General features: G+C 44.7%; 1 protein-coding gene across 1 annotated transcript in view; it reads left to right on the top strand.

Annotated features, from left to right (window-relative positions):
- The window catches only part of LOC131264176 (uncharacterized), a 106,872-nt gene continuing 93,614 nt past the window's right edge, over positions 1-13,258 (top strand). Inside the window, exon 1 of the mRNA XM_058266464.1 lies at positions 1-2,334. Within this exon, the coding sequence (XP_058122447.1) occupies positions 1-2,334 (2,334 nt within the window). The remainder of the gene's footprint in view (positions 2,335-13,258) is intronic.

Genomic DNA, 13,258 nt, shown 5'->3' with positions numbered 1-13,258 from the left:
ATGGAAAAGGCGCTGAAGACGGCAGTCCGCCAACGAGCGCAGATCAACGCCAAATTACTGCGAATCGAGCAGACGCTGCAGGAAACGAAAGAGCCAACCGTTTCCCAGCTGAAGGTGCTCGCCAAAAACGTCGCGACTGTGTACGCGGAATTTAGTGCCATACACACCACCATCGTAGGCCTAATTCCAGACAGCGCAATGGCAGAGCAGGACGGCGTATACGACGAGTTCGAGGAAGTGTTTTACGAGGCGTCCAATAGAATCGAGGAGTTGCTGCTTGCTGCGGAATCGAAGACCAAGAACAACATGTCTGCCGCGGCGCAAGTCATCATCCAGCAGCAACCGCTTAAGGCACCGATCCCGACTTTCGACGGCACATACGCTGCATGGCCCAAGTTTAAGGCCATCTTCGAAGACCTGATGGCCAATGCCGGCGACAGTGATACTATGAAGCTGTATCACCTTGAAAAGGCATTGGTCGGCGAGGCTGCAGGTGCAATCGATGTCAGCATTCTCAACGCTGGCAATTACAAGCAAGCCTGGGAGATTCTGACGGAGCGCTTCGGCAATCATCGAGCCATAGTGGACAGCCACATCCACGGATTGCTGAACCTCAAAAGGATGACGTCAGAAAACTTCCACGAGCTAAGAGCTCTAGTCCAAGAGACTTCCCGGCATGTGGAAAGTCTCAGGTTCCTAAAACAAAACCTGGAAGGAGTGTCGGAACCAATGGTAGTCCATCTGTTGGTTTCGGCTTTAGACAAATCAACCCGAAAAGCCTGGGAAGGGACGCAGCGGAAAGGTGAGCTGCCCCGTTACGAGCAGACGATGGCATTTCTAAAATCCCGATGCCAGATTTTGGAAAATTGCGCAGCAGCGTCATCATCTGCTCCTGTGGCCAAACTAAAGGGCAACCATCCGCTTTCTCCGAGACATCCAGCCCAGAAGAGCTATACAGCAGCGGTCATTCAGTGCGAAATCTGTGGTAAGGACCATCCTAATATAAATTGCCCAGAACTGCTGAAAGGGACACCACGGGAAAGAAGTAACACCGCACAAAAGGCAGGACTATGCTTCAACTGCCTGCGGAAGGGACATCAGTTACGGGAATGTCCCTCCAAGAGAAAGTGCTACAAGTGCCAGCGTCGCCATCATACGCTCCTGCACGAGGACGTAGCACCCACCGGCCAGCCAACTATTTCCATGGCAGCAGAAGTAGAACCTCAACCTCCGAACCCAAGAGTGCACCCTCCATCGACAGCGGCAGAGTACGGCGGACCAGTGGTACGAGAACAACTTTCGACGGCATGTGCATCGCAAACCATCAAACCCAGTAAGAACGTCCTGCTGTTGACTGCCGTGGTCAACGTGCTGGACGCCAAGAACCAGCCACATCGCTGCCGCGTCCTCCTAGACAGCGGTTCTCAGGTCAATTTCCTTGCTGAGGAAATGGCCAACCGTCTAGGACTGCCAAAGAGACCGGCAAACGTTCCGATCGTGGGAATCAACGCGTTGCGCACGCTCGCTCGCGACAAGCTGACCGTTACAATACAATCCCGGGTGAACAGTTACCAAACAAGCTTGGAATGCTTGGTAACTCCAAAAATAACTGGCACGATCCCGTCGTGCAACATCAACATCGACAACTGGGACATTCCGGAGGGAATAACCTTTGCTGATCCAACGTTCTACACGCCAGACAAGGTTGATTTACTGATCGGGGCTGAGTTGTTCTTCGATATACTCAAGCCAAGCCAACTCGATCTTGCCGATAATCTACCTCGTCTGCAAGATAGCCAGTTTGGTTGGATTGTGTCCGGAGCCATAGTAGAGCAGCAGATTACCATCCCAGCCATATATTCCCACCACGCTTTGGTCGACATCGAAAAAATGATCCAGCAGTTTTGGCAGATTGAAGAGGTTCCAGACGTCCCGGAACGATCCATCGAAGAAGTGGAGTGCGAGAACCATTTTCTAACTACATATAAAAGGGATGAATCTGGAAGGTTCATTGTGCGACTTCCGTTTAACAAACAACAAACCCTGTTGAACAATGGTCGCACAGTAGCCCTTAAACGGTTTATGATGTTGGAGAAACGACTGCTTCGCAACCCAGAGCTACAACAACAGTATGTGGAGTTCATCCGAGAGTACGAAACTCTAGGGCACTGCCGACAAATCCGTGAATCCGACGATGTACCCAACCAGCTGTCCTACTATCTGCCACACCATGCGGTTTTGCGGCCATCTAGTTCAAGCACGAAATGCCGAGTCGTGTTTGACGCCAGTGCAAAGGCATCTCCAGCCGAGTTATCGCTCAACGACGTGCTGCATGTAGGACCAGTTGTACAGAACGATCTCTACTCCATTGTTCTGAGATTTCGAATGTACAAAGTAGCCTTTTCGGGAGACATCGCCAAAATGTATCGTCAGATTCTCCACGCTAAAGAAGATCAACGTTTCCTGCGGATTTTTTGGAGACCACACCCTTCCGAGCCACTACGAGTCTTCGAGTTGTGTACAGTTACCTACGGTACAGCATCAGCACCATTTCTTGCCACCAAATGTTTGCTCCAATTGGTCGAGGAGGACGGGGATGCCTTTCCGATTGCATCCCGCATAATAAAGGAAGAGACATACATGGACGACGTTCTCTCAGGTGCGGACTCGGTTGAGGAAGCTATAGAAGCCCAACACCAACTTAAGCGGCTTCTCAACCAAGGAGGGTTTCCCATCCGCAAATGGTGCTCAAACTCGCTGGAGTTTCTTGAGCATATTCCAGTAGAAGAGCAAGAAAAAGCCATCCCAATGGCCGAACGAGGAGTGAACCAGGCGATAAAGGTGCTTGGGTTACTCTGGGACCCAAAAGCAGATCATCTATATATCGCTCACCAGCCGAAGCCAGTCGCAACAGCTGACCAAAGGGTTACGAAGCTCATCATTTATTCAGAAGTAGCCAAATTCTTCGACCCTCTGGGGTTAGTGTCTCCGGTCATCGTGTTGGCTAAGCTACTCATTCAACGTCTTTGGAAGCTGAAAACTGACTGGAACGACCCCATCGACGAAGGATCGATGAAACAGTGGCAAGAACTCCAACCATCCTTGCAACACCTGCATCGCATCCAGACTCAAAGGTGCGTCACATTTGAGGGAGCAACGTCGTACGAGCTGCACGGATTTTCCGACGCCTCAAATGTGGCCTACGGGGCTTCTATATACCTACGAAGCCTGTTTCCTGATGGTTCAGCGAAGCTATGTTTGCTCACTAGCAAATCCAAACTGACTCCACAGCACGACGTTTCCATCCCACGCAAAGAGTTGTGCGCCGCTCTTCTCCTCACCCGGTTAGTACAAAAGGTTTTGCCAGCCCTGAATTTGAAGTTCCAAGAAATTGTGCTGTGGTGTGACAGCACAATTGTTCTAGCTTGGATTCGAAAACCATTGAACCAGCTGCAGCTATTCGTCCGAAACCGAATTGCGGTAATCCAGAAACACACGGAAGAGTGTCGATGGGAGTATATAAGGTCTCATCACAACCCAGCTGACATCGTTTCGAGAGGCATGCTACTAGAAGCCTTGGAAACCAACAACCTCTGGTGGAGAGGACCCGATTACCTTCATGAGGCGAGCTATATGGTTAATCCAGCAGATCCTGTTCCTGAGGACGAACTTCCCGAATTAAAAGGAATGATGGCCAACCCAACCGTGACTATTGAACCATTTTCATTTTTTGAACGGTTTAGTTGTTTTCGAACGGTTCAGAGAATCATGGGATACGTTCTCCGGTTTGTGGAAAATTGTAGAAGACCGTCAACCCAACGACAAACCAGCCAGTATTTAACGATTCCCGAGTTGCGCCGTTCAACTGAAGCCATCATCCGTGTCACCCAACTCATCCATCTTGACGACGAAATCCAGCGAGCAGTGAAAAACGAACCATCGAAGAAGTTTGCAAACCTTCGTCCAATCTACTCTGAAGGTTTGCTCCGTGTGGGAGGCCGTCTGGATCGGTCTCTTCTACCCTTCGAAAACCGCCATCCTATTATTCTACCAAACAAGGATCCAGTTATTCGTCTTATGGTTCGACAAATGCATGTGGAGTTACTTCATGTGGGACAAACCGGCTTGATGAACGCCTTACGTCAACGATATTGGCTCTTGAATGCACGCTCTACGATTCGGTCTATCACCCGAAAATGCGTCACCTGCTTCAAGACCAACCCAGCCCCCGTAAGCCAGTTGATGGGTAACCTGCCAGCCGCCAGAGTGACGCCATCACCACCGTTTGCAGTTACCGGAGTGGACTACGCCGGTCCAATTTTCATCAAGCAAGGTGTTCGTCGTCCAGCAATGATCAAGGCATACATAGCAGTTTATGTGTGTATGGCAACAAAGGCAGTTCATCTAGAAGCAGTGTCTGATTTAAGCACAAATGCGTTCATTGCATCTCTCAAGCGGGTTATCAGTCGACGAGGAATGATGCAGCAGATTCACTCGGATAACGCGACAAATTTCCGAGGCGCAAAACACGAGCTACATGAATTGTTCCAACAATTCCGAAACCAGCAAACCCAGGACACCATCCAAAGTTTTTGCCAGTCCCGAGAAATTGAATGGCATTTCATCCCGCCAGATGCCCCTGAGTTCGGAGGTCTTTGGGAAGCTGCGGTGAAATCAGCAAAAACTCATCTTAAACGCATCGTAGGCAACACCAAACTCACCTTCGAGGAGTTATCTACCGTCCTCACCGAGATCGAAGCTGTACTAAACTCACGACCACTCTTCAGTATGTCTAACGATCCCGCGGACCCCCAAGTGATCACGCCCGCTCACTACTTAATCGGTCGACCACTCACGGCTTTGGCGGAACCATCTCTACAAGACACCAAGGCGACTCGACTGACTAGATGGCAACACCTTCAGCTTATGCGTGAGCATTTTTGGCGGGCATGGCAACGAGACTACTTGAATACGCTGCAACCGAGGAAGAAAAATCTACGCAGCCTGCCGAATGTTCGCGAAGGAATGATCGTCCTCATCCATGATCGACATCAGCCTCCGCTCCATTGGAAGATGGGCAGAGTGGAAGCAGTATATCCTGGTGAAGATGGCCTTGTACGAGCGATCGATGTATTCGTAGACGAAGCAACATATCGGCGACCCATAACAAAAATTTCTTTATTGCCCATAGAAGAGTAAGAGTAACCCTGAAATATTGAGTAGCCTCAACGGGGGGTGTATGTTCCGTCTAGATCGGAAGCTACGGAACGCCTGAATGTAGGCAATATAGTTTAGAACCAAACCTTTAGAACAGAGTACAGAATAGAACTGTACAACGTGAAACGATAAGAAAGACGTAGCAAGATTACAGCGATAAGCACTGTTCATCGCTAGTACAGCATGGTGTAGAACTAGGATAAAAAGCAGTAGCTAGGATTTAGATATCGCTATAATAGCATCCGATCGTGGGATGCCTTGAGGCCACGAATTTGAAGCAATACATGGAGAACTTGGAATAAAGAAGCGTAGGCATTATTTATCAAGGCAATTAGATCCGAAACGGAATCCGACCCACGGTAGTTCTATTTGGACACCTTTTTGCCGTCTAAGTCTCCATAAGTTGGAAAGGAAGAGTATTAGTCTGTTGGCCTGCCCATCGACTTTGCTTTTATTTCCAGAGCGAGTAACCTTAATCCGCGGAGGTTACTTCCGAGCTCTTTTCCGTCCAGGCAGTGGTGGCTTCCATCCGCTGAAGTCACTCCCTGGATCCTTCCTCACGCCACGAGGAAGGTCGGTGCAAGTCTGTGTGTAAGTTCGTTCGGCCGCACACCGAACAGCATCTGTGGTCGATTTTTTATAAAAAAGCTTAAATAGTCAAAGATCAAAGAAAACGAAACCAGCTGTAAGTGGATGACCATCTAGAGAATTATTCTTTGAAAATGATAAGCCCAAGGAGACAAAACAACCGAGAGAAGTTTTTCTCGGGAGAAAATTACTCTGTTCGTTGGTAGAAGGTTCTTATTCGATTGGAAGTCGTTTATGTAAACGTTAGAACTCTCATATCTGTCCCTGGATTATAACAATATTATTTTACAATGCAGTCATAAGGATATTTCGATTTTCGGCCTAGATGAAGGTCCATCAAGGATCGCTTATGACGAAAATAGTCACCCAATCATTTGGAATTACATCTACCTTGTTGATAAGAAACGGAACAATTAAATAACGAAAAGCATCGGATAACCATTATTGAACAGAATAGAATATTTTTCCCCTTTCCATTTCCCTAGGAATGCTCAGCTGGATTAGGGAATGTTGCCAAGCCTTTCCTCTTCTGGGAGCTAAGAAGCATCCGTTTCCAGTTTGAAAGAGTTCTCATATTATCATTCCTTTGATGATGAACCCTTCCACTTACGGTATGCCCAAGAGACGAGTGTTTGATTCACATACCTTCTAATGAAATAAAAGCGTCACATTTCTATGTGTTCGCCTATTTGGTTTCCCATTGTACACTGAAATGGAAGAAATATACTCCAATGGTTTCTCTAATTAAACATGTCGGGTATTTGTTTCAGCCTGTCCTAATAGTTGTTGACTCTTGACTAGTTAAAATTATAGGGTGCATTTAAAACCTTCATTTTAGTCCTGAAACTGCTACTGCTACGGAGAATAGATCAGACCTGGTTATTCATGTCATTGATATGCATGTGTTCCGATGCAGAAAAGATAAATGCGTGAAATGTTTCTAGTGAAATAGGAACTCTTTCCTGCTCTCGGTTTGCTTTCATTCCATCGTTAAGAGGCGGAAATAAATATCACTTCGAAGCAACAAAGCAATCCAGTTTCGCAAATGCTTCCTGGGCAGCATGAACCTCACGTACATTGATCGGCACTCCACATGGGACACATCAGAAAAGCTTTCATATTAATTTTCATAGAACGATTTAACCTTTTCCTCTGTTTGTGTCGTTTATTTTTATTTTCTTGCTACCGTAATGAACTTTATTTTCGCAGGAATTTATTGGTTGAGAAGAACAACCGGTATTACGGTAACGGGTAGTTGGAACGTGAACCCATATGACAGTATATTCAGTCAAGCATATCAGAGTTAAAACCGTCCCAGCAAATTTCACAGCTATGTGCATCATCAACTGCGGGAAACTTCATTTGTTTTGCATTGTACGCATACGTACGGGCAATTCGGATTCCAGCTTCACGAACTGAGAGAAAATCGCTTTCGACACTGGGTTGTTCGAATATTTGACACATCATTTATTTCCATTTCCTCAATTGCGTCGTTGACAGTATTTAAGTTTCTTCCAAGCAATTCAATTTTTGTTGATCGATTTCGTTCTATTCCTTGGGTAGTCTGGTTTAACGCTGCATGGTGCATCTTTTCCAAACCACCCAAACTGGGTTCTCTGGCAATATCCTGTCGTTTGCATTCTGTCGTCGAGCCAATCTAAGAAAAGCTTGGAAGATATTTCAAAGAACCCATTCGATTTCATGCATGGCCCGCATAATCTTACGCGGTTCTCGCTTTAGCAGGATATTTTCGCTCAATTTTTCACACGGCTTAGGATGAACTATTGCCATGTGCATTCGTTTGTTGTTATTTTTTATTCGCTGCAGAAAATTGCTCCGGCTGCGCTTCACCAACGCCCGATGCTGAACACGATGATTGTCAGTATTTTAGTTTTCTTTCTCACATAGACCAGGCGCTGTGATTGTGTATGTTTGGAAGTAGGATGGTTTTCCATTCTCTTTCCGACGAGCGGAGGAAGCTTTAGTTTGATGGAAAAAATACTGCATACCACACATGCAAGATGTACGATACAGCATCGTTGCAAGAAAGTACAACCATTTATCCATGATCGTCCCATTTTTTCATCTTCTAGCTTCATGCATCCTATTTCCTTCGACGGCGCAAAAACTTGCTCTACGCGGGAGCAAGCAACGCAAATATTTTATGGGCTTCAGCAATGGCGATTGCAACGAAACACTTCATCTTGGATCCTACCCGCCTTCAGGCCTAGCTCGAAAAAAAAAGTGTTATTGCGTGCAGAAGCATTCGAGTGCCCGTGTTCGTTGTAACGTTGCTTATACCGTTCCAATCCGAAATGGCCATCCATTAGCACCATGCCTCGTCGTACCATCCCTTTACTTTGCTGCTACCGACTTTGCGCTTTCATGGTGTTAGAATGTAAGGTTATGTAGAGCCTTTTCCATTTCCGGATAAACTTCGTAGAACGTTGCGTGCCGAGATTCACCGTAACGCTCGATCCAGCCTCTAGAATGCAATGAAGGATTTACAATTTATGGATCGCAAACTGTCGCTAGTGATTTTGCATAACAGCAAACGACTGGACCAACGAACCCATTGTGCCGCTTGAATGCTTGAAAACTTTCCCATTTATTTGCTTCCAGAGGAATGCACGGGGATAGTAATAAAAAAAGCAAACAACGAATAAACAAGAATGGAAAGATTCTTATAGTTTTTTCAAGAGGAATATAAATCATAGCTCCTCTGACAGTGAGGCAAAGTGAAGGCACATCCTTCCGGGTGAGTGTTTTGGAGCGTGACTAAAATATTCCTAGGCAAAGCAGAGACGAGCGTGTTTCGGCATATGCTGGTGAACCAACGCACGATCTGGTGCCTGACTTTATCTATATTATCAGTGCCGGACCAATCTAGGCTCTTTTGTTTTGATTATATTTCCTTGTTTATATTAAGTTTTCTCACTCATCTGAGAAAAATTACATGCGTTGTTTTTCCCTTCCACTTAAGAGTATCACGCGACACAATGTGTGCTACTTCCGTGAAAAACATGTGAGATGTTTACTTGTTGTGGTATTTTGACTGAAATATATATATTCCTTTTACTTGGAAAACCTCTCGAAAACAGGTTTGGCAGGAAAAACAAATACTCAGAAATTTAATATCCTTAGCTTTAAGCAAAAAGTGAGCTTTTGTAATTCAAAAAATCAAACATCCAACCAGCTTCAAGCAATCTCAATCAAGTGCGTTACAGTTTGTTTTCCTAGAAATGTCCGCCCAGAATTTGTGATTATTATACAAATACCTCGGGTACCCTTTAGGTACGAACAATATCAACTCGCTGACTTGAGTCACGACAAGCTGACGAGTGACAGTGCTGTGGGACAACAGCTTCATTACGGTAATCCTTATCAAACTCTGGAGTTTGGTAGCGCTCCTCCGACAGCTTCAAACGCAAGCTGTAGCACCATGAAAATCCCACCTTTTCCATGGCGAGCCGATTTGTCATGCAGGTCGGTTCATCTCTTAGAGTGGCAAATAGCTAGACAAACTTTACGAAAACTCCCAAAAATACGATGTGTGTCCTTCTGTTCCTTCCCCTTTTTTTGTACTATACAAACCTGTCACCCGAAATTTGGCCTTTGTCACGAGGAAATTGATGAAGCTATCATCTTTCGATGGTTCGAGGTGTTGAATCGGAGGCTGGAAAATCAGAAAAACTCTGGTCGGTTCTGGTACAGATCCTCCAGACCAATATTCTTTACAAACCTGAAGTGTGAAATATCACTAAGAATGTGTGTTTGTGTGTATGCGTCGAAAACAAAATGGCAAAAACAGAAACGTACCACTCACCATCGGACGGGCGTGAATGATTGCGACTGATGTGGCGATTGGTAGAAGTCACGCCTATCGATGCTGTCACTTATCGGTTGAAAACACACTGCGCCCATGGGAGAACCTCGGCATTTACCCAACGTCTCGACGTGCGAGTTGTTCAACAGACGCGTTTCATGTCAGACAAGTGAACAACCTCGAAACTTCCTGGAAATTTTATTTGTAAAGCCCAGAACTTTGAGAAGCGAATCGTTTCTCGTTACATCATTCCATCATCTCGCTGACACTTTGGGCGCAGTCAGGATGTCATGGAGAAAAGGAGGGCGTTCAAGTGAAAGAAAAACGTGGGAAATCATCCGCGATGTTTCTTTAAAGAGCTTCTACAATCGATAAGAATATCTGACGAATTCTTCTTTTTCTAGCTAAATTTCCATCACAGATGAGGCTTTAAAGTTCTTCTTAAAGTTGAGTTAAATGATGGAAATGATGGAAAGCTTTCAAGCTGGGTTTTTATTACGTAGGGTTTGATAATTAACAATTATCCCATCATTACAAATGGATTATAGTATGACCAAAATTACCATTGTATTACTCTTAAAGTTGCTTGTTATCACATTTCATCAGCACGTCTATCTCTTAAATAATAAAAAAAACTCTGATAGATCTTATCCTATAAAAAAACCAGCTCTTATTCAGACAATACAAAAACTTGGCTTTATGTTTTAATGTCTCCCATTTTACCCTGCAAATGATCATTTCGTAAAACAATGAAACATTGTTTACGATACATTCCTGCGCCTTTCGTCACGCCTTCCTTTTTACGGACGGCCCTCGACCCGCATTGGGCGAAAACCACAACCGGCAGAAGGTGACAGTAATCAGCCTCCGCGAAATTGAATCAAAAAACCGCATATTGTCTTATGGCATTACGTCGGATTTAAGCTCTAAGTCTTCGAGCCACGTAGGATGCGTGGGATGGAATGTAGTGTTGCCCCCGGAATGTCCCATCAAGTCATGCTCGCGGGAACAATCAGGATGAATATGCATTCGGGATTTGGGAACTTTGCGAAGAGTCATAGTAAAGCCGCCTACCTCGGCGGCTTTCATCGTTGGTATGTCTAATGGTTACTTGAAGCTTTTAGATGCTGTATTTCACGGGACGTCATGTTGAAACCAGACCCGGATGCCTTTACCACTTGCTTCCACGGCATTTATTCCATAGCAAATAATGAGCAACGCGCGTTTGATACATGTTCTCACACTCCGTTGACATTGGAGGTTGCTTTCCTCACCTGCTTCCCCCCAGGAATCCCTATCACGTCATCCCCATTCCTGGTGGGTTTCGCTCAAAAGCGGCTTCCACTTAAAAGCCACAGAAAGTGATTTTAGCTGTCACTCAACTCATTCCGCCATTACGGTGGAGACTTGCTTGCTTGCTCGATACTTCAGTCACGTAGCGTCAGAAACCTGTGCCACCCACCATCCGGAGACCGAAGTGAGTGCTAAGCCTATGACAAGCTTTGGTAAATTGAGAAACGAGATTTCCTTCGGTCGGATGGATCATTAATTTAATTTTACCGATTCTACCCCGGCACGACGCTGACAAGGGTTTAGAGGTTTATTGCTAAAAAATTGTGCAAGAATGTCGATTTATAAGTCGTATGTTTGATCTATTTACTTCAATTTCATTTCAATTTTGAACATCCCACGATAATGCTCAACCGTAGTGATTTTGAACATGAAAACTCACCACATATTTCGGGGTCGTTGAAATGCTGGAAATGAAGAAAAGAGTTAACTAACCATTTTCATGCCGGTGGTTTATGATAAGCAGGCGTTGCTAATCGAACACAGAATAGAATAGAACTTTGGAGTAAGTCGTGGTGAGTATTCTACAGAAACGATCGTCATTTTCAACGATGATGTTCGATGGATGTTTGCTTAGAGGCCGGACTAGGGATAGTTTACAAGTGGCACTCTGGCCAAACAAATCTCATTTCGATTAAGAGTGAAGGCAAAAAAGCATTGGCAATAGCAAAAAGGTACAAAAATGAACAATCTTTGGCACAACCGATTTCGGGTCAGAAGTTTCATACAATGAAAAACGAGGTGGGATTAAATACGAGAAGGAAGATAAAAAATAAAATTGAAATCCTTCCGTGATTCGGTCTCCAATGGCTAAACTCAGGAAGAGCCACAATAAGCGAAGGTTAGAGAAGTTCTCATCATCTATGCAATGCAGCACATGTTTTTATTTCTGTTCGAAATGACCCCTTCAATTGCATTGCCAAACTATATTCAAGCCATTTGGGAAAAGTTTCTAATCGAGGTTTTGCCTTTGCCTGATGTGGTTTCTCTCGGCGCTTGAATGTTTGGTCACAATAAGGACAAACTCTTCGAAGCCCAAACAGTTCGGAAGGAAAAGTTATGGCGTTTTTAGACCCCCTTGGCAATCAGTGCCTTTTTAGTCGTCTCCGAAAGCGAATGGTTTGTACCTCTGTATCCGAGTGTTTGGTTCGTTTTGAATTTTTGCTTCGTTTTTATGTGCGTCTCGCAAGCTAATAGTCTGGGCAGGAAATGATTTTACCAAAAACTAGTTTCCGGAGCACTTCCTTGACAGATTGAAGGAAAACTGATTGATGATGCGTCTTCAAATCGTGATGTCATGAGTAATGTTGTCAATATGTTTGTTCTTTCAGGTAAGCTTTAAACAACAGAGAAACCGCAAAGGACAGACCAAATTCTCCACAGAATAAATAAGCAAGTATCATTTGTGTTTTAAATTAAATGATAAATCTTATTATGTTTGCTCGTTCAAGCTATTTATGCAAGCGTTTCCAAATCGCAGCTTTGAATTAAAATTGAATGATCTAGAAACGAATATCGTCGTTCACATCTCTACCATTCCTGGTTAATACTTCTACATGCAACCCAACTGAGTATGTGTGTGGGTGTGTGTAGGTCACCGTAACACAATTAGTGTCATCCTTAAAATACTCCCAACGACGTTCTTGCAGAGACACTGACATGGACAAATGCATATGGCCCGAGAGACGCCTAAACCGACTCGTCTTTAAGGACACACGCAACTACTAGAGCCCACATGGGTGTGGAGTAGAAATTTGGCTTCTAAAAATCATAACTTATGACACTTTACCTTCCACCAGCCACCATACTCGCAATAAGGATGGTTTCTGTTGGATATACATGGACCTCCAACGTACATTTTTACGTTGACCATGTTGCAGGGGAGGAAGTTTTCGGGGAATGATGCGGTTGATGGTTCTGGCGAATAGTGCATGTGGTTTAGCTTCTCCTGTCTACCCTGCCAGAATTATGCATATCGCTGGTAGGTTGGCTCAAGTGTAGGGAATGAGGCAGTCGGGAGACAATTTTCACAACTCCACAGAAAAACGTGTGCCGAAATGGACACAGAACATCATGGTTATGTTTTATTTGAAATTTGAAAAATGACTCATGTCTTGTGTATGTCATCATTTCGCTCTATAATCGCTTTTTGAGTGAAATGAAACAGTTTAACGCACAGCTTTTGTTGTTTAAAATCCCTCTGGTTTAGTTGTTTCTAGAAATCCGCCTATTGATAAAGTTATTCTATCACAATTCATGTTGAAATCTATCACCATC

Source organism: Anopheles coustani, chromosome 2, assembly GCF_943734705.1.
Source record: "Anopheles coustani chromosome 2, idAnoCousDA_361_x.2, whole genome shotgun sequence".
Classification (NCBI taxonomy): Eukaryota; Metazoa; Arthropoda; class Insecta; order Diptera; family Culicidae; genus Anopheles; species Anopheles coustani.
The sequence above is the reverse complement of the archived record's forward strand: the minus strand, read 5'-3'. Positions and strand labels throughout refer to the sequence as shown.